Consider the following 23,248-nt stretch of genomic DNA (forward strand, 5'->3'; position numbering starts at 1 on the left):
GGGACTAAATCTTTATGGCCCAAGGGCTGTGTGGGCGAAAGTTTCTGGTGGAAAGGAGGGAGGCTTCTCACACTTAACTTTCCACAGCTCTAGCCCATAAAACAGCCATGTGTCCGGGGAACAGCCAGCCAGAGAGAGCATCAACCCAGCACCCACCTCGCCTCATCCCTGTCAAGGCTGCCCCCTCACTGCCGCAGGCTTTTCTGGGCTGCCAGTGCCTTGGCCCCAGCTGAATTAGCACCACACCCAGAGCCACCTGGGGCCTCTCAAGGACCCATGAAAGAGGCCTTGGGTCATTGGAAGCAGAACAGCAGGGCCTGGAGATGTATGGGGGTGAGCTTGATGACCGACCAGGGCAAATACGTCATGGTGAGTGTGACTAGTCAGGGGAGTGTGAACACCCTTGAGGTGACGCCCTGGGGAGCGTGCACACCCCAATGCTGTACAGAATTGTGAATGTGGATGTTTGTGGGAAATACAGGGGCACCATGGGGATACTGTGATGTCCAAGTATAGAGTGTGAACTCACTTGTTGGTGCAGGAAACACTGTGGTGTTGCTGGGGTAAGGAAACCTTTAAAGCACGGTGAAAACTTTATGTTGGTTTCCTCAAAAAGTTAAACATAGAATTACCATATCACCTGGTGTTCTAGTTTGCTAATGCTGCCGGAATGCAAAACACCAGAGATGGATTGGCTTTTATACAAGGGGGTTTATTTGGTTACACAGTTACAGTCTTAAGGCCATAAAGTGTCCAAGGTAACACATCAGCAATCAGGTACCTTCACTAGAGGATGGCCAGTGGTGTCCGGAAAACCTCTGTTAGCTAGGAAGGCACATGGCTGGCGTCTGCTCCACAGTTCTGGTTTCAAAATGGCTTTCTCCCAGGATGTTCCTCTCTGGGCTGCAGTTCCTCAAAAATGTCACTCTTAGTTGCACTTGGGGTATTTGTCCTCTCTTAGTTTCTCCGGAGCAAGAGTCTGCTTCCAACAGCCATCTTCAAAATATCTCTCACCTGCAGCTCCTGTGCTTTCTTCAAAGTGTCCCTCTTGGCTGTAGCTCCTCTTCAAAATGTCACTCACAGCTGCACTGAGTTCCCTCTGTCCGTCAGCTCATTTGTATGGCTCCAGTGACTCAGCTTAGACACACCCCGAGTGGGCAGGCCAACACCTCCCTGGAAATTATCCAATCAGAGTCATCACCCACAGCTGGGTGTGGCACATCTCCACAGAAACACTCAAAGAATTACAATCTAATCAACACTGATAATGTCTGCCCACACAAGATTACATCAAAGGTAATGGCGTTTGGGGGGACATAATATATTCAAACTGGCACACCTGGCAATTCCACTTCTGGGCCTATACCCAAAAGAACTGAAAGCAGTAACTTGGGCATATACTTGTACACCAATGTTCATAGGTGCACTATTCACAGCAGCCAAAAGGTGGAAACAACCTAAGTGTCCATCCACAGCCGTAAACAGAAAATGAAGTTCTGATGCGTGTGACAACATGAATGAACCTTGAAGACATCAAGTTGAGTGGAATAAGCCAGACACAAAAGAACAAATATTATGTGATTCTGCCTATATGAAATACCTAGGCTATGCAAATTCATAGAGACAGAAAGTAGATTACAAGTTACCACAGGCGAGGGGTGTGGGTGTGGGAGAGAATAGGGAGTTATTACTTAATGTGTACAGAGTTTGTCTGGGGTGATGGAAAATTTTTGGTAATGGATGGTGGTGATGGTAGCACAATGCTGTAAATGTAATTAATGCCACTGAATTGTACACTTAAAAATGGTTAAAATGGCAAGCTTTTTGTTATATATATGTTACCACAATTAAACAAAACAAAACAAAAGAAAACACCCTTATGGTGACTGTGAACACACCATGGCAACAGTGTGAATTCCATAGTCAGTGGTGCAAACACGGGGCCTCTAGGGTGGGTGTGAACACACTGTGTGTGACATAAGGCTCTGACTGTGGTGAATATACCACAGGGACACTGAAGAAACTCTGTTTTAAGCTTGAGGAGCATTCTGCAGTAACCAGAGTAAGCACATTATGCAGAGGTTGGGGAGCTCTATTGGACATATTTTTTGGGTATGTGCCCAGCCCACAGCCTGTTCTCAGGGAATCTGCTCCTACCTGTAAGCTCTGCTTAGTAAACACACCCCTATGAGACCATGTGCTGACCTGCAGACTGCAGTGCATTCAGCAACCACTGAGGCATGTGTGGTTCTAAAGATTTCCTTCTTTTTCTCCCGTTTCCTAAGCTGCAGTTGTTATTATGGTTGTTCAGTTTTGCTAAACTCTTCTGGGGCATTTTGATGTGGCTACAGGGTATGGAGGAATCATACCTGGGTGGACTTGCAACACAACAAATGGAGACTGCACTCTGAGGTTGACACAGCTATTAAAGTGGCCTCAGTAACTAGACATGATTTCAGTCGACTCCTTCTAGGAAAGGAGTGCTTGCGTTTGTGGTTGTGCTTTTAGTGGGTGCATGTCATTTTTAACTTCCCACCAACCATTCTTCCTACTTTTGATGACAGCATCACAATTTTCCTTTGGGGAAAAGCAGTCCATGTGGTTCCATAGGACCAATCTATCTCTGACTCCAGGAGTAGGCTGATTAGAGCTTTCCATCCCTATGGTTAAAGGGACTGGGTCAGACATGGGCCAATGAGAGCCTTTCTCAGGACTTTGCTGGATCAACTGGAAAAGACTCTTTTTCTACTGGGGATTTGAGATGTGCTGGGAGGAAACCTGGAGCAGCTGGGAGATACTACATTGGAATTTCCACTTACTGTTGCTGTGTAACAAACTACCCCAGATTCTTAGTGACTTAAATGACAACCATTTCACTATATCCCATGGATTCTATAGGTCAGGATTTCACGCAAGACTTGGCTGGGCAGTTCTGCATTTTTGTGAAATCAATTGAGGTCACTCAGTAGCACTCCACTGGTGGATGGGCTGGTCTGGAGGGTCACTCAGCTGTCTGGTGGCTTGGTGGTGATGGCTGGAGGACTGGGTTCAGCTGGGACTACTGCCCAAAGCACTTACCTGAGGCCTCTCCTATCTAATGGTCTCAGGGTAGTTAAATTTATTACATGGCAGCCTACATTTTCAAGAGCAAACATCCCAAGAGATCCAGCTAGAAGCTGCATGGCCTTTTCTGAGCTAGCCTTAGAAGTCTGCCTCATTCTGTTGGTTACAAGCAACTCATGAGACCAGCTCGGATTCAAGGGGAGGGAAATTAGATTCCACTTCTCAATGATGGAGTAGCTCAGTCACATTGCACAAGAACTTGTGGCATGGGAGACATGGTTGCAACCATCTTTGGAAAATATAGACTGCTATAGCTTCCTTGAGAATAAACCCATCACAAAGAAAGCAGTTGAGGTATGGAAAGAGAACAATTTTGATAATGTTGGGTACATGGATCCCATTTTCCCCAGGACTTCCGTCATAAGAATTCCTTTTCTGCTTAAAGTAATCTGAGTTATGCTATTGTCACTTGCAACTAAAAGAGCTTTGACTCATTGGGTGTATCAGTTATCTATTACAGCATAACAAACCACCCCAAGACTTTAGTGGCTTAAAACAACAATGATTTATCATTTCTCACAGTTCTTTGGGTTGGCTGGGCAATTTCTCGGCCGCTCTCACCTGGGTTCACTCATGCAGCTGCTGGCCTTGCACGCATGCCTGGCTGTTGGTTGAGGCGCCTCAGTTCTCCTCTGTGTGGCCCCTCATCCTCCCAGTAGGACAGATTAGCTTCCTTATATAGTGGTCTCAGAACAGTGTTCCAAGAGAGTGAAGGTGGAAGCTCCTGTTGAGGCCTAGACTCCACCACTATATTCCTTTGTTCAAAGCAAGTCATAAAGCCAACCCGGGTTGAAGGGTTAAGCAAACGGACTCCACTTCTTAGTGGGAGAGTTGCAAAGAATTTGCAGCCCTATTTAATCCACTACAGTGTGATGGAGAGTTGACTCATGTTAGGTGGGAATAAGAATTGGTGTATGTAAAGGAAGGAGGGTGTGCCAGGCAGGGCCAGACTGTTCTAGGCATGTTCTCACTGAGGAACATCCAGTTGGAGTGTGATTTCCATGGAGCTCTGCTGAGCTAAGGGCCTCATGGCAAGGTCTACACTAGACCCCTGGTTCCCCGGGGCAACTCTGGGTTGAGTCTGAGTGACTTCTCCTCCCTGAGCCTTGGTTCTTCCTCTGTAAAATGGGTGCAGATTGGCTGTGAGGCTAAAGAGGAAATGATGACCATGAATGTGCCTCGTAAATCACAGTGCCATCAACATGTCACTGAATGTTATACTCTGGGATCTAAGGAAGGAATAATCAAGGTGGGCCTGGGAGGTAAGAGAGGATATCACAGAGGTGGGAGATGAGGCTTTGAAAGAAGGGGACATTCATGCTCGTGGGCAGGAAGGGTTTTATTTCACGATGGAAAGCTTGGGAATGAAACTAAAGAAGGCACAGTGACAGACCTCTACTCAGGACAGGGAGGAGAGCAGCTTGGTCAGAGGGTGAGTGCTGCCCTTCTACTACCCTGGACTTGGGGTTTCTGGGCTCCCAGGAACTGGATCGGCAGCCCTTGATGGTCACTCAGAGCTGCAGCCAAGGCCTGCAGTCCCCAGGGATCATCTGCTGTCCCCACGCCTGCCTGCAAAGCCTCTAGGCCACAGAAGGTGATGACGGGAGCAGATGGGAGATGGCCTGAGAGAGCCTTGGAAACAGAGAACCTTCTTTTGGAGCCCCAGGACCAGGTCAGAGCCCTCCCAGTGCTCCCCATGTCCTGTCCCCTACAGCAGGGTGCGCCCCCCTGGCCCTAGGCTTGGGCTGCAGGTTGCCTGCCTGAGCTGGGCTCCAAGCCCCTCGTTCCCCTGGGCAGAGATGGGGTGATTGATGGGTTTCCAGTGGGTTCCAGGCAGAGGCTTGGAGAGGCTGCAGACTAGCCTGGCCTGCAGAGGCCCCAGGTGGTCACTCATGTCTAGGGCTGATGCATCTAGGCCAGGCCCTGGACAGTCCAGACCTACAGCTGCCTCCCAAACCCTGTCTACCCTGGGGCCTTGGCAGGGGAGAGCAGCTTCCTCTCCGTCAAAGGAGTCCTGGGAGGAGAGGGTCGGGAAGGGCTCAATTCACCCAATCTAACTGCACAGCTCACAGCTCAGTCCCATTTGGGGACAGGAAAGGACTATTTGATGCGGGAGGCAAAAGAGGAAGGACATGTGGTAGAGGGGCACAAATGGGAATTGGAACCCAGGAATTACAGCTGGCTGCTTGGTGTGAGTGCTGAATAAAGGGACCCAGGCAGGAATCCTGGCCTGGAGAGCTCCACCATGCTGAATCCTCACGCCATGGGGGATCCTGCCTCCCATTACAGAAAGAAAAGAGAGGGGTACAACGGAGAGGCTGGGGAGACTTCTTTCTCATGCCCTGGGGTGCTATACAGTGGAGGCCTTGGAGAGAAACTGATTACCCTGACACTGACCTCTGGCCCTCTGGTTTACCTCCCCCTTCCTCTGCTGCCTATATTGCTTTCCTCATCCAACTCAGTGGTCACGTTGATCTTCTGGCCTCCCTCCTGACTCCTGGCCAGACTCCTTGGAGCTGTCATTCCTTCCATTTTCTCCTTCCTGCTCTGTTTGTTGTCAGCATATCAACCCTTGCAATCCCAGAGTTAGTGGGTGGGGGTGGGGTGGGGGGTGGACTCAGAGCTCATAAGGTCAAACTCCTATTGCACAGGTGGGGACACTGAGGCCCAGGATCGCTTGGGTCCTTGCTTGTCCAAACTCACACATCAGAATCACTGACAGAGTCAGAACTAACTGACAGAGTCAGACCAGCAGAGTTCATGTGGGCTTCATTCAATTCAGGCATGCACCATCAAAGCCATGGCCAAAGCTGCTCCGTGGCTTGGCTCTCATAAGAGATTGGACCAGACTTGTGCCAGCCACAGGGGCTATGGCCGAGAGCGGAGGCCAGGACAGAGATCAGGCTCCAGCAGAGGAAGTAAATGGAACCTATGCCCCATGTCTGCCTTGGGGGCTGTTCTTCCTCCACCACTGCCCCATACCCCTACACCCATAGCTCCTGTCCAGAGCAATGCTCAGAGAAAACAGCTCCTAAGTCTGTGCTTATTTGTACACACACACACACACACACAGAAAGGCACAGACACAGAGCATATACACAGGTACACACCCACACACAGCTCTCTGGCATGAGGATCTGCACTTTGGGATCACTTTCATGTGAGGCTCTATCCTCTGAGTGCAAGGACATGTCTCCTCCCCTGGCCTCCCAGTGCCCAGCCTAGAACCTGTCCCGACTAGGAGCTCAGTGAGTGTCTGTGGAAGGAGTGAGCTGACCCTGGTGGGAGGGCCACAGGGGCCAGACCTCTATCTCCAGGCCCTGGCATGAGCTGGGAAGTCCAGTCCAGCCAAGGATCCTGGGATGAGGCAGGACAGGGGCAGCTCCCACCCGTGGTTGCTAGTACATCTTGCTTCCCATCTTCTGTCTCCAACTGGGGCTCTATCCCTTTGACATGTAATTAATTCTGAAAGTGTGGTCCATGTACCAGTACCATCAGCATTACCTGGGAGCCTGTTAGAAATGCATTCTCAGGCCCCAGTCAGAACTACTGAACCAGAAACTCTGGGTGTTTTAACAAGTCCTCTAGGTGATTCGAATGCACACTAAAATTAGGAAACCATGCCTTGTGACAACAGGCAACTTTTTGCTGGGGATTGGCCACCTACAGGTAAGGCTGGCTTTTCCCATGCTCGTAGGGAGCCCATACCCAGGATCAGACACGTACTCACACACACACACACACACACACAGGGGTGTCTGGCAGGGTCTCAGAGGAGTCAACGTGCTGGAGCTTTGGGATCCGATGGGCACGGTCAGGCCCCCAGATGAGGCCGTCTCCTTTGAAGTGGGGAGGGGCAGGGAAGAACTGTTCTCACCAGGTGACATCCTCTGCCCCCAAATTTCTTTGTTCCTTGTCCCTTCTGAGGTTCTCTGAGCCCCTCCTCGGAGGCCAGAGTGGCTCAGTAGCTTCCAGACTCAGACTAGTCACCCCTGGTTGGCTGTGTGTGCATATGAGAGCTTGGGGTATGTGCTAAGACCAGCAATGCTTTTTCTCTGCATGGGCAGGCCAGAGCCAGAGCCAGGGGAATATGGACGATCAGAAAACAAGACTTAGTCAGACGGAACACACCATCTCTTGAGCTATGAAATGATGCCCAGCATGTAGAATTCCCCTTGGCCCCTTTGCAAGCTGCTCCCAGTGCCCACCTCACCTTCCCACCCCCTGTCACTCTGCTCTGGTCTGTGGACTCCTGGGCAGATGCCCACCTGGCCCATCCCCAGGCCCTTCGGCATCTCCCCCTAAGGATCTGAAGTGAAATCCCGGCCTCCGTGAACTTCAGGGGATGTGGGGAGGGGAGGAGGAGGCAGAGCTTGCTTGTGCTCAGATCTGGTTTCGCTGCTGCTTCCCCGTGGCTTGCTGCCACAGGCTGAGCCACCAGCTGGGCTATATAAGGCCCAGAGGCTGGGCGGCTGGAGAGGCAAAGGCTTGGCCCCCCAGCTGAGGATCCCGGCTCAGGACACGGTGAGCTTACCCAAGCCCACCCTGCACCCAGCTGCTCTGCCCAGCTCCTTCTGCCCTCCGCTGATCACCCCCATTCTCCCTTTCCCAGCTGAACCTCCATCTCCCACAGAGAAGACCCCCCCCCCCCCTTTCTGCTTGGAATTTCTCTCTTTTCTCCCATTAGCCCAAAGTCCTCTACCTCGCACCTGAGCTCAAGGACCCACATGGTCCCAGTTAGGGTCTCTGTACCTCTTGGTGTGCCTGCTTTTTTTTTTCCTGCGGTGAGCCAGTCTGCTTTGTCCAAGAGTTCTGAGGAGCGTGGGATGGAGAACCTAACCGGCAGGGGATGTGCTGAGAAAATGGCTGGGATGCTGAGAGAAATCTCTGTGGGCTGCCAGATGGGAAATGGTTTTTCCAAAGTGCCTCACGCCACCTCGGCCTCTCAGACCGCCCCTGAGCCGGCTTAGGCTGACTGCTGTGCAGGCCCCCAGCCCGCTCCGCTCCCTGCTTAGAGTCCGACAGCCTGGGGTAAGACTCGCAATAGCTGGGGACCTTGGGGACCTCCCTGTGTCTCTGTTCCTTCTTCTGAGCAACAGGTAGTGGTTGGGTTTGTGTGTTTAGAGCTAGATGTTCTGCAATGTGGGACTGGTTTGTTCTTCTCCTGGGATCAGGGGGTCCCTAAAGTCCAAGTGTTTTGGGATCCTTTCCAGAAAGGAGGAAACTCCCTTTTCCCACCACACCCTGGACTTTGTGGGTTGAAGGGACTCTCCAGGGACTGGTCAAATTCTAGGTTTCCCTGCTGAGCTGGAGTCTGGGCTATGCCCCATGGTTCCTTGCCCTTATTGCCGGGCCTCTTTTCCTTTCCTGGCTCCTGCAGCCCCTAAACCATGCTCAGCAATTATTGGGGAGCCCTGGACTCTCACAATGCTTCCCCTCGGCTGGCTCCTGGCTGTGTAACTCCCAGCCAAGCCCCAACAAACAGGCCAGAAATGGGTTCCAGCTGCAACCATGCACATCTGGAAATGTGTTCATGGAGATGTATGTCTGAAGCATCCACACCTTCCTGCTTGCAGGCCCCATCAGGGGTCATGGTAGTGGGGGCTGGAGCTGCATAGTCCTAATACACAGTCCCATTGTACAAAAGTGTGAGCCCCACAAAAGGGTAGAAAAACAATTGCTCCCCAAGCCTGGGTCTTGGAAGTAATTAATGAGTCACCCAGAGGCTGCTGGGAGGGAACCCTGGCCCCTCCTCATTAGCAAGGACCCTCCTCACCCCTACTCTCCCTTCTGCTCTGCCTTGATGTGTGGCTCTGGAGCCTGAACCCCAGAGTCTGCCTCATTTGAATTCAGATTCAGAGCCTCTGCATCTCCCAAGCTGCCCATTTCACCACTTGGGAAGGGGTCACCTCCCCAAGATTTCATTCTATCCATCTTTCTATCCCTGACAGGTCAAAAAATATTTCTGCTTGAGCCATAAGAGGTGACTAAGAAATGTGGGAACCTCACAAGCTTTGTTTCTTTGCAGTTTTCTGGATCTGAGAAACTTCCTGAGGGACCACATTCCAGGGACAAGCCAACTCTGTGAAGCACCCTCACCCATCTCCTGCCACGTTCCCCACAGGGCCTGGGGAAAGATGGTGGGGACCAAGGCCTGGGTGTTCTCCCTCCTGGTCCTGGAGGTCACCTCTGTGTTGGGTACAGGCTAAGTATCTGCTAGCCCCAAAGCCTCCACTTGCCATGGTGAAGTCATGTCTAATTTGAGGCCCAGCTATACATGTGTCTTAAGCCTTAAAGCCTGAGGCTGATGTATGGATTTATTCATAATTTATACTCTGCTTATTTTCTCAAAGAATTTGAGATAGTTCTTAATACTAAAATTCACAGAATAGAAACTTTTCAAAGAAGAAAGTGAGGAGTAATCATTCAGAGGGAGGAAAAAAGATAAGAACGTTACTGTCCCTGTGAACTAAATTTAGCTCTGAGCTTCCTAGCAGCCAAAGCAAAAATGGGAATCTCAGAAGGAATTTTAGAGTTTGGTCTGTTTTTAGTTTCATGAAAATTCTTCTGGCCTAAAACTCAATTTCATTTAGACACTGCAGCTAAATTTCACAGACACCAGAGCAGATCAGTCACCCAATAGGACATCTGGGCTCCTTGCCCTCTCACCTTATCTTCTGGTGACACTGAGCTCTCAAAGGAAGAGATCCATTTGCCTGATGGAACTGCTGACTCCTTGTGGCATCTAAACATCAGAGCTCCTGACAATACCCTGTACATTCTCTCCCACCTCCCCTCCCTCTCCTGATTTCTAACCACATACTCAGGTAAAGAAAAAAAAATGCTCAAGTCTCTCTTTTAAAGCTGCAGGCACTGCAGGCTTTGTGACCACAGACGCAGAAACAAAGGCTGCCTCAGGGTCTTGTCAAACCTGTGGGTACCCACCACACGCTTTTCTCGTTCCACCCTGACAGCTGCTGTTTGTGAAGATGATTAACATTCAACCATCTGAGAGGAAATCAGATTAGTTTGATTAAAAGATCTCCCATCACCCCAATTAAGCAGCACAGAGAATTCTGATTTGGCTCTCCACATGGGAGTTAATTGCCTTTCAGAGCTTTTGCAGCCCTCTGCTCCCTTTCTTCTTTCCCCTTCTGGAGCCCCCAACCCAGCCTCGGATGAGGTGGTGCTAGAAGACGCATGTGGCCTGAGGACCCTGGATCCATCTTCAGACAGATTCTACCAGTCCAGGGTCAGAAAACTGAGGACCTCTGTCCCAAGTAGGCCGTGTGAGGCATTTATGGGAGGGTGGACTCCCAAAGCCAAACATGTGCCTGGCATTGAGCTAAAAGGGGTTATAATTATTCAGCATACATTATGTGCTAGGCATTACTCCAAGTGGATTTTCCAAATGAGCTCATTTAATCCCCACAATCCACCGAGGTAAGAACTATTATTATCTCCATTTCATAATGAGGTAAGAAAGAGTCAGATGGCTTAAGTAACTTGCCCAGGGTCACACAGTTAAGGGGTGGCAGAGCCTTTGGGGCACCGGCTCTCTGTATCTACAGTGTGCTTCAGAGATGTTTACTTGTGTTCCCTCATGGAATCCCCATACCAACAGAACTGCTCTGTGAGGTGAGAATTAATATCTTCATTTCACAGATGAGGAAAATAAGGCTTGATTTTGCCAAGAAGGACAGACCCAAAGCAGGAGCCCCAGCCCACCGGTTGCTCAGCAGCAGCCTATGAACCATTTCTAGAGCACAAGTGAAAAGAGAAACTACACTAGATGCAGGCCCTGCTACAAATTATGACCCCAAATATGCACCATGACCCTATGATGTAGTGATTATTATTTCAGCCTCAGTTGATGGGGAAACAAGTTCAGAGGAATAAAACTGTTCTGAGGTTGCACAGGCAGTGAGTGACAGAGTGGGGATTTGAACTCACATCCAGTGCTCGTGCTCTGTCCACCCCATTACTCTGCTTCTCTGTGTCCCGAGAGGCTGGTAGCACGATCCTGCTGAGCCACTGTGACTTGCAGCTCAGGCTTCTCACTCAGCTTCTTTTTTTTTCCTGGCCTCAGGGAGGCAGACAATGCTCACTCAGACAGTGAGAAGAGTCCAGCCCGGGAAGAGGATCGCCAACATCTTTGCCAAGCCTGCTGACCCCTTGGAGAGTGAGTTATGGCTGCAGCAGGGAAGGGTCAGGGGAGAGGTCTTTACTGAGCTTGCTAAGAGAATTTCTGAAGCCAGGGTATGATGTCAGGTTCCCACGGAAACCACTTTTACAAAGCGTTTGGCCTATATCTCTATCCAGGCAGATGGACCTAGTATACAGGACAGCTCAGAATCAGGAAGCTGCCTGATATATCCCAAGAATGCTGTTGAGCATGCTGTGGGCCAGAGCACGGCTGGTGGGGCGAGATGGGGAGACGAGGATGAAGAGAAAGCAGGGGCCTGTTCATCGGCTCCCTGAATGCCTGGTGTCTTGGTTTCCTGGCGGGGTGGGGCATGACAAAGTATCACAAACTGGGTGGTCTAAAACAACAGAATAGTTCTGGAGGCTAGAAGTTTGAAATCACGGTGTTGGCAGCCAGGCTTCCTCCGGGGTCCGTGGCTTCTGGCTTCTGGTGGTGGCATGCCAGCAGTCCGTGGTGCTCCCGGCCTCTGTCGTCACAGGGCCTCCTCTCCTCCTCTCATTAGGACACCAATCATATAGGATTGGGAGCCCACCCTCCTCCAGTAGACCCTCATTTTGACTTGCCTAATTCCACCTGTATTGACTATTTTTCTAAATGAGGTTGCATTCTGAGGTACTGGGGATTAGGACTCCAACATATCTTTTGGGGGAACACAACTCAACCCCTAACACCTGGCTAGGGGATGTTGAAGCTGGGGAGTGGTATGGTCCAAGAAGTACAGAGAAAGCTCATCCGGACTGCAAGGTGTTGGGGAGACCAATCAGGAAGTTACTGACATGGCACAACCAGTGCTGAGGGGAGCCTGAATGGCGCCTTGCAGTGAGGGTTGCAGAAGGGTGGGAGATCGGAGAGATGCTGGAGAGAGACGTGACAGCGCCTGAGACCAGCTGGGGGTGGGTAAGAGGTATCAGCAGGAAAGTGGAACGGGAGGTCACCGGGCACTCCAGGACCAAGCTGGCTCTGGTCTCTCAGGTCCTGGCGAGTGGACGACGTGGTTCAACATTGACCACCCTGATGGGAAGGGCGACTATGAGCGGCTGGACGCCATTCGTTTCTATTACGGGGACCGTGTGTGTGCCCAGCCCCTGCGGCTAGAGGCTCGGACCACCAACTGGACGCCTGCAGGCAGCACTGGCCAGGTGGTCCACGGCAGCCCTCGTGAGGGTTTCTGGTGCCTCAACAGGGAGCAGCAGATCGGCCGGAACTGCTCCAACTACACCGTGCGCTTCCTCTGCCCTCCAGGTGAGCCGGAAGGGTGGCTTCCAACCCCCACCTCCTGCCAGCACAGGGACAGGCCAGGACTTGCCTCTGGCCATGGGAACTCTGGCCATAACCCACATACACTCCAACTCTCTAACAATAACCCATTAGACTTCCTGGCAGTGTTCCGTGTTATTGAATGCGTGTGACACGGTGGTGACGACCACAAGCTCTGGAGTCGGGCTGCCTGGGTTGGAATCCCAGGCTGATCACAGGAATGTTATGGTGCCCACGAGTTAAAGTACGAGACAGCCAAACAGAATATAAAGAGCCTTTTATTAGCCGGGCCCGTCACTCTGCGCAGGGAGTTCAGTAAGCAGCAGCAGTGGCCGGAGAGTGCTTGAGACTTATATAGGCAGAAATCACATCCTGAAAATGCAAGCAAGCTACTTTGACAAAAGCAGAGTTGGCGGTTAATTAATGGGTGCTTAAGATCTTTAGCAACCTTGAGAAATTTTCTCAAGGCCGGTGCAATGGTTAATTATTGAAATGGTTACGCTTGGCTAATGCATACATCCGCAAGTCTCACTCCCTAAAACGGCACAGTTTCACTCCCTTCCTCTCAGGGCTTTAATGTTTACTTTGCAGTCATTACCGGTTGAGGGTGAAGGGGACTCTCTTGTTACAGATTAAGGGGAGGGAGCCCACTTCAGGAATAGTGTTTCTTAGGAAAATTTTCACAAGCTCTCCGAGCCTCAGGTTTCTTACAGGTAGAAGAGAGGTAATATCAGTAAATTTACTTGTTTTTTTTTTTTTTTTTTTTTTTTTATGAGGATTAACTGAGATAATGAATGTAGAGGTGTTAACCCAGGATAAACCTTCACTAAGAGTTAGTAGCTATTATAGAACCTATGTGTCAGACACTGTGCTAGTTATCTACATTATTTAGTCTTCGCAACAACCTTTGAGGAATCTCCATTTTGACAAGTTATGCAAGGTTCATAGAGGTTAGGTAATTTCTCACAATCACAGAGCTGAGAGGTGCACAGCTAAGATTTGAACCCATGTCTGTGTTTGCAGAGTCCATGACCTTTTGATCCCCCCACACTAAACAATAGAGATGTTGGGGGAGCCACCTGCAGGCCTACCCATTTCCTGGATGTGCACCCTCTTTTCTGGTGGATTCCACCAGGCCACACAGCCTGACCTTGCAGGCCCAGGTGGGAGTGGTAGTCATCTGGAGCGGGAGCTCAGGCTGGGCTCCTGGGCAAGGTCTGTGCCCCCTAATCTTGCACACAGGCCTCAGATCAGAGGTGAGGAGAGTGGGCAGATGGGGCTTCATGTCTGAGTCACACAGTTTCCAGGCTCTGGCTTCCCAGGAGACCTTCTGCAAAAGCATGTGGCTTTTTCACACTAGCGGAGAGGAAAAGGGTGCTATCCTTGCACATCCTAGGACAGCATATCAAAGTCCCAGTGCTTGGCCAACCAGCTCCTCTCAGGGCCACCCAGAGTCCATATGGTGCCTTTGTACAAACTGGGGAGAGATACCACTTCCTCAAGACTCTTGACTTCCATCTGTTGGAAAAATCATTTTCAATAAATATAAATGTCAATGACATCTATGACATAAATGGAAGTCCTGCTTCTCCTCACCACAGAAGAAACAGCCTCTGGGTCAGATTTCCTGACAGAGTCAGACCATATATTAATCCCACTTTGCAGGGTCCCTGCGCCGAGTCGTGGAGCACAACTGGAACCCATGGTCTCCCTGGAGCAAGTGCTCGGCTTCCTGTGGTCACACTGGGGTCCAGACCCGGACCCGCACCTGCCTGGCAGAGACAATGTCGCTGTGCAATGAGGCCACTGAGGAGGGCCGGCTCTGTGTGGGCCAGGCCTGTACAGGTACCACCCTCACTCCAGGAGTGGGGAGAGTGTGTGGGGCGGTTCTGAAGCAGCCTAGGAAGATGGGTTGGAGGGTAAAACTGAGAGGATTCATTCATTAGTTTACTCAGTATTAACTGAGCATCCACTGGGTCCTCTGATGGGGAATGTACAGGGTAATGTGGGATCATGGAACAGGGTCAGTTATCATAGTTTAGGGGAATCAAGGAAGGCTTCCCAGAAGAGATGTATGGTCTTGAGTCTTGAGGGATGAGAAGGAGTTAGTTATACGTGCTGATAAGGAAGGGTAACAAATGCCTAAGGAGAAAGGAGAGCATATGAGAGTTTACAGGCTGGGGCATGGCAGAGGGAGGGCCATAATCAGTATGACCTCTGCTGATCTAGTCCCTTTACCCACAGCCTGTGACCTGACTTGCCCCATGGGCCGGGTAAACGCTGACTGCAATGCCTGCATGTGTCAGGACTTTGTGCTGCATGGGGCTGTCTCCCTCCCCGGGGGTGCTCCAGCCTCAGGGGCCACTGTCTACCTGCTGACCAAGACACCTAAGCCACTGACTCAGACGGACAGTCGTGGGAAGTTCCGAATCCCTGGTTTGTGCCCCGATGGCAAAAGCATCCTGAAGATCAAGAAGGCCAAGTTTGTCCCCATCATGCTCACAATGCCCAAGACTAGCCAGAAGTCAGCCACCATCAATGCAGAGTTCGTGAGGGCAGGTACCTGAGTTCTCCGGGGTAGGGTTGGGAAGAGGGTTGGACTTTTAAATAGAGTGATTACAGTTCTAAGAGCTGGCTTCTGAGCATACTCAGAATAAAACTCAAATTCCTTTCTATGGTCCACAATGCCCTGCATCATCTGGCCTCCCACTACTTCTCTCATCTCTCTGACTACTCCCTCCACACTCAGTCACTCTACTCCAGCCACTCTGGCCTCCTCTCTGTTGCTCAAAGACACAGACATACTCCTGCCCTTTGCCCTTGCTGTATCCTCTGCTGGGAGCATTCTTCCCGCAGATATTCATCAGCATGGCTTTCTCCTTCAAATGCAGGAAGTCTTCCCTTGTCACCTTATCAAAAGCAATTGATTACATGGCAGTGTAGGGTTTGGAGATCATAAAGAGAGAGGCTTGGGGAGTTGAGAAATGGTGCCAAATGGCCAGAAAATTCTGCTGGGGGCAGCAGAGCAGGAATATTGCACCACTGAACATGGCCAGCTCTGTCCCAACAGCAGAACTTGGGAATCTTGGGTTGGCACAAGGTCCCCTTGATTCCCCACTGCCCCTGCCCAGATACTGCTTGAGAGGCCACAGGAGCAGATCTCAGGGTGTGGGTGTCGAGGGGGTGGACTCCACCCTGGACCAGTTCCCTTGGGTGTTAGGGCCATTGTAGAGGGGGTGTGGGTGGGGATGAAGTTATGCAATTCTTAACACAAGTCAAAGAAGCTGAGAGAGCAAGGCTCTGTAGAATCTGTCAGAAAGCAAACACCAAAACCCTATTTCTCATCTCCTTTCCCAGAGACTCCATACATTGTGATGAACCCCAAGACAAAAGCACGGAGAGTTGGGCAGAGTGTGTCCTTGTGCTGTAAGGCCACAGGGAAGCCAGGTCCAGACAAGTATTTCTGGTATGTATTCTGCCAGGTACCCTGCCCAGTTCTCTTCTTGGAAACCAGAGCTTTCTTGCAGTGGGTCTGTGTTTATTGATAATAACAATAGCCAACAGAATAAAGTTACAAACATGGCATTGGGTTGAGGACTTGCAGACAACCAGCAAGGCTTTTGGTTGTCCTCTCAAAGTTAGGGCACCCACAGAGCATCGCTGGCCTCTGGGGCCTGGCCTGCATATCTTCAGGACACAGAACAAGTTTCCTCTGCCTACTTCCCCTGACGAAGGCAAACAAGGCCAGAATCCCCGGTGGCTGTGAGTCCTTTACCCCTCACATTTTACAGTCATCATCTAGTTTGACCCCTGCAACGATCCTGTGAGATCAGCTAGAAATCATTGTTCCCAGTTTACAGACCAGTAAACTGAAGCTCAGAGAGGTGAGATGACTTGTCCAAGGTTCCATAGCCAGTTAAGCGGTGGGACTGGGGATGCAGAACTAAGTCCCATGACTCCCAGGCCAGTGAGTGCCCTTGAGTCAGAGGTGATGCTGCCATCTGCAGGGACCCACCCACCATCTGTCTCTCTGGCTGCATGTCCTGGGCACTGCTATCCCACTTCACGCCCCTCCTCCATCCCTTGCAGGTACCACAATAATACACTGCTGGACCCCTCCCTCTATAAGCACGAGAGCAAGCTGGTGCTGAAGAACCTACAGCAGGGCCAGTCTGGAGAGTACTTCTGCAAGGCCCAGAGTGACGCTGGGGCTGTGAAGTCTCAGTTTGCCCAGCTGACTGTCATAGGTAAGCCTGTCTGGGTCCTTGGGGGGTCCTGCACTCGCCACAGGGCTAGCTGAGCACCTAGTGAGCAGAACTGGGCAGTAAAATCTCAGGCTTTTCTATGCCATGCACAGTCCCCTTTTGGGTCTCTGGGTACAGACCCAAATCCTACCCTGACAAAACTGCCACTCCAGAAGGCATGAAGAGATGTCAATAAGATGCATTATACGTAAAGATAGAAAACAGCTAAAACAGGAGATAAGGGGCTGTGGATTCTATAGATAAAAGACAGACCTTCCAAGTGGGAATATTCATGGACGGCCGCTTGAGGGAGCAGCTTTTCAGCCTGGGTCTTAAATAGTGGCTCTCAACCTTGGCTGCCCATTGGGATCACCTGTTGATGAATGAGCCTTACTCCCAGAGACTCTGATTTAATTGGTCTGGGATGCAGTCTGGGCTTCTGAGTCTTAAAAGCTCTTTAGGTGATTTTAATTTGCAGCTGAAGTTGCAAACTCCTGGTCTTAAAGACTGGGTATCAAGATGGGGTCATTCCAGACGGAAAGGCCAGGGTGAGCAAAGGTACAGAAGCGGGAATCAGTGGGGGCTTTTCAAGAAGGGGTGACCTGAACAAAGCTGACTTCAAAAAGGGAACTGGAGAGGGAGAGAATTGAGGCCAAAGACCAATCAGGAACTTGGACTTGGATAGTTGGGGGAAGGAGGGATAGGATGCCTTAGTAATTGGCTTGAACAAAGCAAAGCAAAACAAAACAAAAGGCAGAGGAACGAGAATTTATTGGAAAGATCCTGGAATATCTCAAGGACTCCAAGAAAGTTGAGCAACAGACCTCAGGAGAGGAATGATGCAGGGCATTCTACACTGAGCTTGGCAGAGGAGATGTGGCACTCCCTCAGCCGTGGTTCTCAACTCATCAGATCAGTGCTACCCATTTGTCACCCTTATTTTTTCTTTTCTAATGCAATTTTATTGAGATATAATCACACACTATACAATCCATCCAAAGTATACGATCAGTGGCTTACGTATCATCACATAGTTGTGCATTCATCACCACAATCAATTTTAGACCCTTATTTTTAAATACTGTTTTTACTATTTTAAAGTTAAATTTATAGACAATCATTTAACTACATATAATGTCCAAAAATATGGCCTTGACAGTAATATAAAGGGGCAATAAAAAGAAAATAATTTTAACACAGAATAGTATGTATTTCAATATGTGAATGCTTTGGGCACAATGACACGAGAAAACCAACAAAGAGGACAGATGCTTGTATTAAAATCCAGAGTTGCCATAAATGTGACAGCTACAAATTCTAATAGATATGGAGGTATCATTTGGGTGGCTCACATTCCCTGGGTAATGTTCCCTGGATGAATATTATTTTCTGAGATGAAGAACAATTTTTGGTGTTGTACCAAGCTAACCAAAGTACAGTTTTAACTCGATTTACATGGTAGCTGCATTCTTGAACATTTCAGTGTATATTAAAGCCATGCCCCCCCCCCCAAAAAAAAAAAATACTAGGCTCTGATAATTTTAATGATTATCTGACGGGATATGTGAAAGTCCTGCAGAAAAATTCCTTATGCAGGACAGTGCCAGGCATTGAAGGTTGTAAAGCATTAGTGGCCCCCATGTGCCAGTAGCACCCCCAATTTTGGTGATAACCCAAAGCCCACAAATTTTCAAGACCCCCCTCCCTCATTAAGAACCACTACCCTAGTGGTCTCAGCAACCAATTCTGTTTCCCCATCTATAAAAAGGGGTTAGCAACAGCTGCCCTTTCTCCCTCACAGTAGTGCTGTGAGAATCAGGATCACAGATATGCAAGTCCTTTGAAAAACATAAAGCACTGCAGAAAGGTGAGGTAGATAGAGGCAATCTTTGTGTGGGACATGAACTTACATCTAATGTCAACATCACTTCCTTCTCCAGCCCCTGATGAGACCCCTTGCAACCCAATCCCTGAGAGCTACCTTATCCAGCTGCCCCACGACTGCTTCCAGAATGGCACCAACTCCTTCTACTATGATGTGGGCCACTGCCCCGTCAAGACCTGTGCAGGGAAGCAGGATAATGGGATCAGGTGCCAGGATGCCGTGGAGAACTGCTGTGGCATCTCAAAGATGGAGGAGAGGGAGATTGAATGCAGCGGGTACACGCTGCCCATGAAGGTAGCCACAGAGTGCAGCTGCCAGCGGTGTACCAAGACCCGGAGCATTGTGCGGGGCCGCGTCAGCGCCGCCGACAATGGGGAGCCCATGCGCTTTGGTCATGTGTACATGGGGAACAGCCGTGTGAGCATGACTGGCTACAAGGGCACTTTCACCCTCCATGTCCCCCAGGACACCGAGAGGCTGGTGCTTACATTTGTGGACAGGCTACAGAAGTTTGTCAATACCACCAAAGTGCTGCCCTTCAACAGGAAGGGAAGTGCAGTGTTCCATGAGATCAAGATGCTTCGGCGGAAAGAGCCCATCACCTTGGAGGCCACAGAGACCAACATTATTCCCCTGGGGGAGATGGCTGGTGAAGACCCCATGGGTGAACTGGAAATCCCATCCATGAGTTTCTACAGGAAGAATGGGGAGCCCTACACAGGAAAAGTCAAGGCCAGCGTGACCTTCCTGGATCCCCGGAATATTTCCACAGCCACAGCCACCCAGAGTGACCTGAACTTCATCAGTGATGAAGGAGACACCTTCCCCCTTCGGACATATGGCATGTTCTCCGTGGACTTCACAGACGAGGCCACCTCAGAGCCACTCAATGCAGGCAAGGTGAAGGTCCACCTTGACTCGACCCAGGTCAAGATGCCAGAGCATGTATCCATGATGAAACTCTGGTCGCTCAACCCAGACACAGGACTGTGGGAAGAAGAAGATGACTTCAAATTTGAAAGTCAGAGGCGGAACAAAAGGGAAGAAAGAACCTTCCTGGTGGGCAACATGGAGATCCGTGAGAGGAGGCTCTTTAACCTGGATGTCCCTGAAAGCAGGAGGTGCTTTATCAAGGTGAGGGCCTACCGGAGTGAGAGGTTCTTGCCTAGTGAGCAGATCCAGGGGGTGGTGGTCTCTGTGATCAACCTGGAGCCCAGGACTGGCTTCTTGTCCAACCCCAGGGCCTGGGGTCGCTTTGACAGTGTCATCACAGGCCCCAATGGGGCCTGTGTTCCTGCCTTCTGTGATGACCAGTCCCCCAATGCCTACTCTGCCTATGTCTTGGCAAGCTTGGCTGGGGAGGAACTGCAAGCAGTAGAGTCTTTTCCTAAATTCAGCCCAAATGCAATTGGTGTTCCTCAGCCCTACCTTAACAAGCTCAATTACCGGCGGACAGACCACGAGGACACGCGCGTTAAGAAGACGGCTTTCCAGATCAGCATGGCCAAGCCAAGGCCCAACTCAGCTGAGGAGAGCAATGGGCCAATCTATGCTGTTGAGAACCTCCGGGCATGTGAGGAGGCACCACCCAGTGCAGCCCACTTCCGGTTCTACCAGATTGAGGGGGATCGGTATGACTACAACACTGTCCCCTTCAATGAGTATGACCCCATGAGCTGGACTGAAGACTATCTGGCATGGTGGCCCAAGCCAATGGAATTCAGAGCCTGCTACATCAAGGTGAAGATTGTGGGGCCACTGGAGGTGAATGTGCGGTCCCGCAACATGGGGGGTACTCATCGGCAGACGGTAGGGAAGCTGTACGGAATCCGCGATGTGAGGAGCACACAGGACAGGGACCAGCCCAATGTCTCATCCGCCTGCCTAGAGTTCAAGTGCAGTGGGATGCTCTATGACCAGGACCGTGTGGACCGCACACTGGTGAAGGTTATCCCCCAGGGCAGCTGCCAGCGAGCCAGCGTAAACCCCATGTTGCATGAGTACCTGGTCAACCATCTGCCACTGGCGGTCAACAATGACACCAGTGAGTACACCATGCTGGCACCCCTGGACCCACTGGGCCACAACTACGGCATCTATACTGTCACTGACCAGGACCCTCGCATAGCCAAGGAGATCGCACTTGGCCGGTGTTTTGATGGCACATCCGATGGCTCCTCCAGAGTCATGAAGAGTAATGTGGGAGTGGCCCTCACTTTTAACTGCATAGAGAGGCAGGTGGGCCGCCAGAGCACCTTCCAGTACCTCCAAAGCACCCCTGCCCAGCCCTCCGCTGGAAGAAGAGTGGCCTCGGGGAGGCAGCAACTGGCAAGTAGGGGAGGCCAGCGTTGGCGCAGAGGGGTGGCCTCTCTGAGGTCTCCTGGGGTTGCTCAATGGCCTCTGAGCAACTAAGGCTTGTGGTGCTCTGTCCCTGCCCCGGCCTCACGTGGCAGTCATTGTGAGACTGACGCACAAACTGTCACTTGGTTAATTTAAGCACATCCGTTCTGGTGCAATTTGCTTGTTTGTTTCTTCATGCCTTTATTTACTGTCTTCATCCTATGAAATTGATTGCCACATAGTGCCCCAAACAGCAAAATAAAGCCCCTTTGTCCTGTTCTTTAAAAGAAACACAAGAAATTGGTTGCTGGTAAAACTCTGCAGCTTTGGCCATTCTTCATTTAGTGCCATCAACAGAAATGTACTTCCTTCTCTTTTTGCATGGCTTTGCCCACCTCTCTGATAATGATAATCTGATGGTAAAAATTGAACAACCAATATAAAGCTTATTTCTTGGCCTTGCTTCACAGGATGTAAGCAAGGCCTCCATCACAGTTCATATATTTACATGGTGGTGAAATAAAGGAATAAACTGCAAAACTTTTACTTGAAATGTAAATAACTTATTTATTTCTTTGCTGAATTTGGAACTCTAGAGCACCCTCAATGTCAAGCTATTGAATGTAGGGTAATCATAGTTCTACCAACTCTGGAAAGAACATCTCCTCCTATCCACATTGCATTAGATTGCTTATTGTATCAGCATGTTTCCCTTACACTTGTTTTTGTTCTTGCTAGAAGCTCACTGTAGCACAGGGCAGATGTCAATAAATGCATATTTTGTACTTTGATTCTGAGGTGGCTGTCTAGTCTTTTATCCCTTAAAGTGAACCACTGCTCAAAGGGGCAGAGGGACTCCGGAAAACAGTAACAAGGTGATATAAGGCTGGCCCCCCTCCCCCCCCACCTAAGTTACAGAGTTGAGTAACTGGGCACCCACTTCAGAGGTTGTTTGTTCTCATGGATCATATTTTCCATTTGCAGGGAAGAACAGAGTTTCCTGGAGTTGTAAGCATGTTCTGGGCTCCTGAGTAAACTAAAACATGCCCATATTTCTTTCTTTCCTCCCTCCCTCCCTCCTCCTTCCCTTCCCCCTCCCTCTCTTTCTTTCTTTCCAATACTGAGGAACTTATTCAAGGGCTTGGCCCAGGGCCCAGCAAGTTGACCGAGTGGTCCTTTGGCTCCCTCCCACCCTTCACCCCTCAACAGCCTGCTGCCTTCTCCAGCTGGGCTGGGTGGCTGACCTCACTCAGAAATGGTGGGGCTTTTCTTTTTTTTTCCAAGCATTTCTAAAGATTCCCAGCAGCTTTCCAGACTCCAGATCTCTGTTGTATGGAGCAGTCTTTGTACCTTTGAGCAAAACAACTGGTCCAAAAGGACAGTGTTTTGTTTTTGGTAAAGGTATTTGGTTTAGAATAGTAAATTAGAAGCCAGTGGATAGTGCCAGAGTGGTCTTAGAAGAATTGACAGTCCGGGTGGTAGGATGTGGGGTTGGGTTAGATGCATTGACTGCTTCTCTCCCAACCCCTCCAGAATCTATCAGGCGGATGGGAGTTGGATTGGGAGAAGAGGGAGCCTTGTTTACAATCAGAACAAAAAGCTTTCCCTGATCCCCTAGCTGGTCTGCACAACTCCTTTTGGCTGTCTCTGGCCTGGGTTGGATTTGTGCTCCTGGCTCAGCATCTCCTTGGGTCCCGCAGGTTTGCTTCATAATCAACTAGAAATTTCTTAGTCTGAACAGCCCCATCCCCATGACTGCCGAGAAAGCGAGCACATGCAGGGCTGAGGCTAGTGGCCTTGTGATTGCTGCTTGACCCACTTCCAGCTTCATTTGTCCCCCTGCTCCCAGGGAGAGGCTCTCACCGACTGCTTGGTGGGGTTTGGTTTTCCCTGCCGAGGGGCCAGCCTACAGTCATCTGCAGCACAGATGTCTCAGCTGCTTCAGGAGCCAGAGCTTGTGCTGTTTCAACCCAACTACCCTGTGCAGTTTCCTCAAATTCTCAAAGAGGTGACTCTGGAAAAGGTGGGCTGAGTCTGTGACCTTCCCTTTCCACTCTCTGTTGAGGGTCTGAATAAACAGACTCTAGAAGGCAGCAGCTAGTACCTGCTCTTTGCTTCACTCACCAAACACATATTGAATGCCTACTCTGTGCAGGCCACGTGCACAAGTAGACAGGTAAACAGACCTTTATG

The 23,248-nt window shown here is 50.2% G+C and overlaps 1 protein-coding gene across 1 annotated transcript; it reads left to right on the forward strand.

The window, feature by feature from the left end:
• Positions 1 to 9,260: 9,260 nt before the first annotated feature.
• On the forward strand, positions 9,261 to 21,824 carry LOC119533328 (cartilage intermediate layer protein). The gene is made up of 8 exons (XM_037835384.1): positions 9,261 to 9,321; positions 11,213 to 11,305; positions 12,302 to 12,571; positions 14,252 to 14,431; positions 14,831 to 15,145; positions 15,944 to 16,052; positions 16,676 to 16,833; positions 18,771 to 21,824. Exons 1-8 carry the CDS (start codon positions 9,261 to 9,263, stop codon positions 21,125 to 21,127), a joined length of 3,543 nt encoding a protein of 1,180 aa, XP_037691312.1. The 3' UTR covers positions 21,128 to 21,824.
• Positions 21,825 to 23,248: the final 1,424 nt, after the last annotated feature.

Source organism: Choloepus didactylus, chromosome 4, assembly GCF_015220235.1.
Source record: "Choloepus didactylus isolate mChoDid1 chromosome 4, mChoDid1.pri, whole genome shotgun sequence".
Classification (NCBI taxonomy): Eukaryota; Metazoa; Chordata; class Mammalia; order Pilosa; family Megalonychidae; genus Choloepus; species Choloepus didactylus.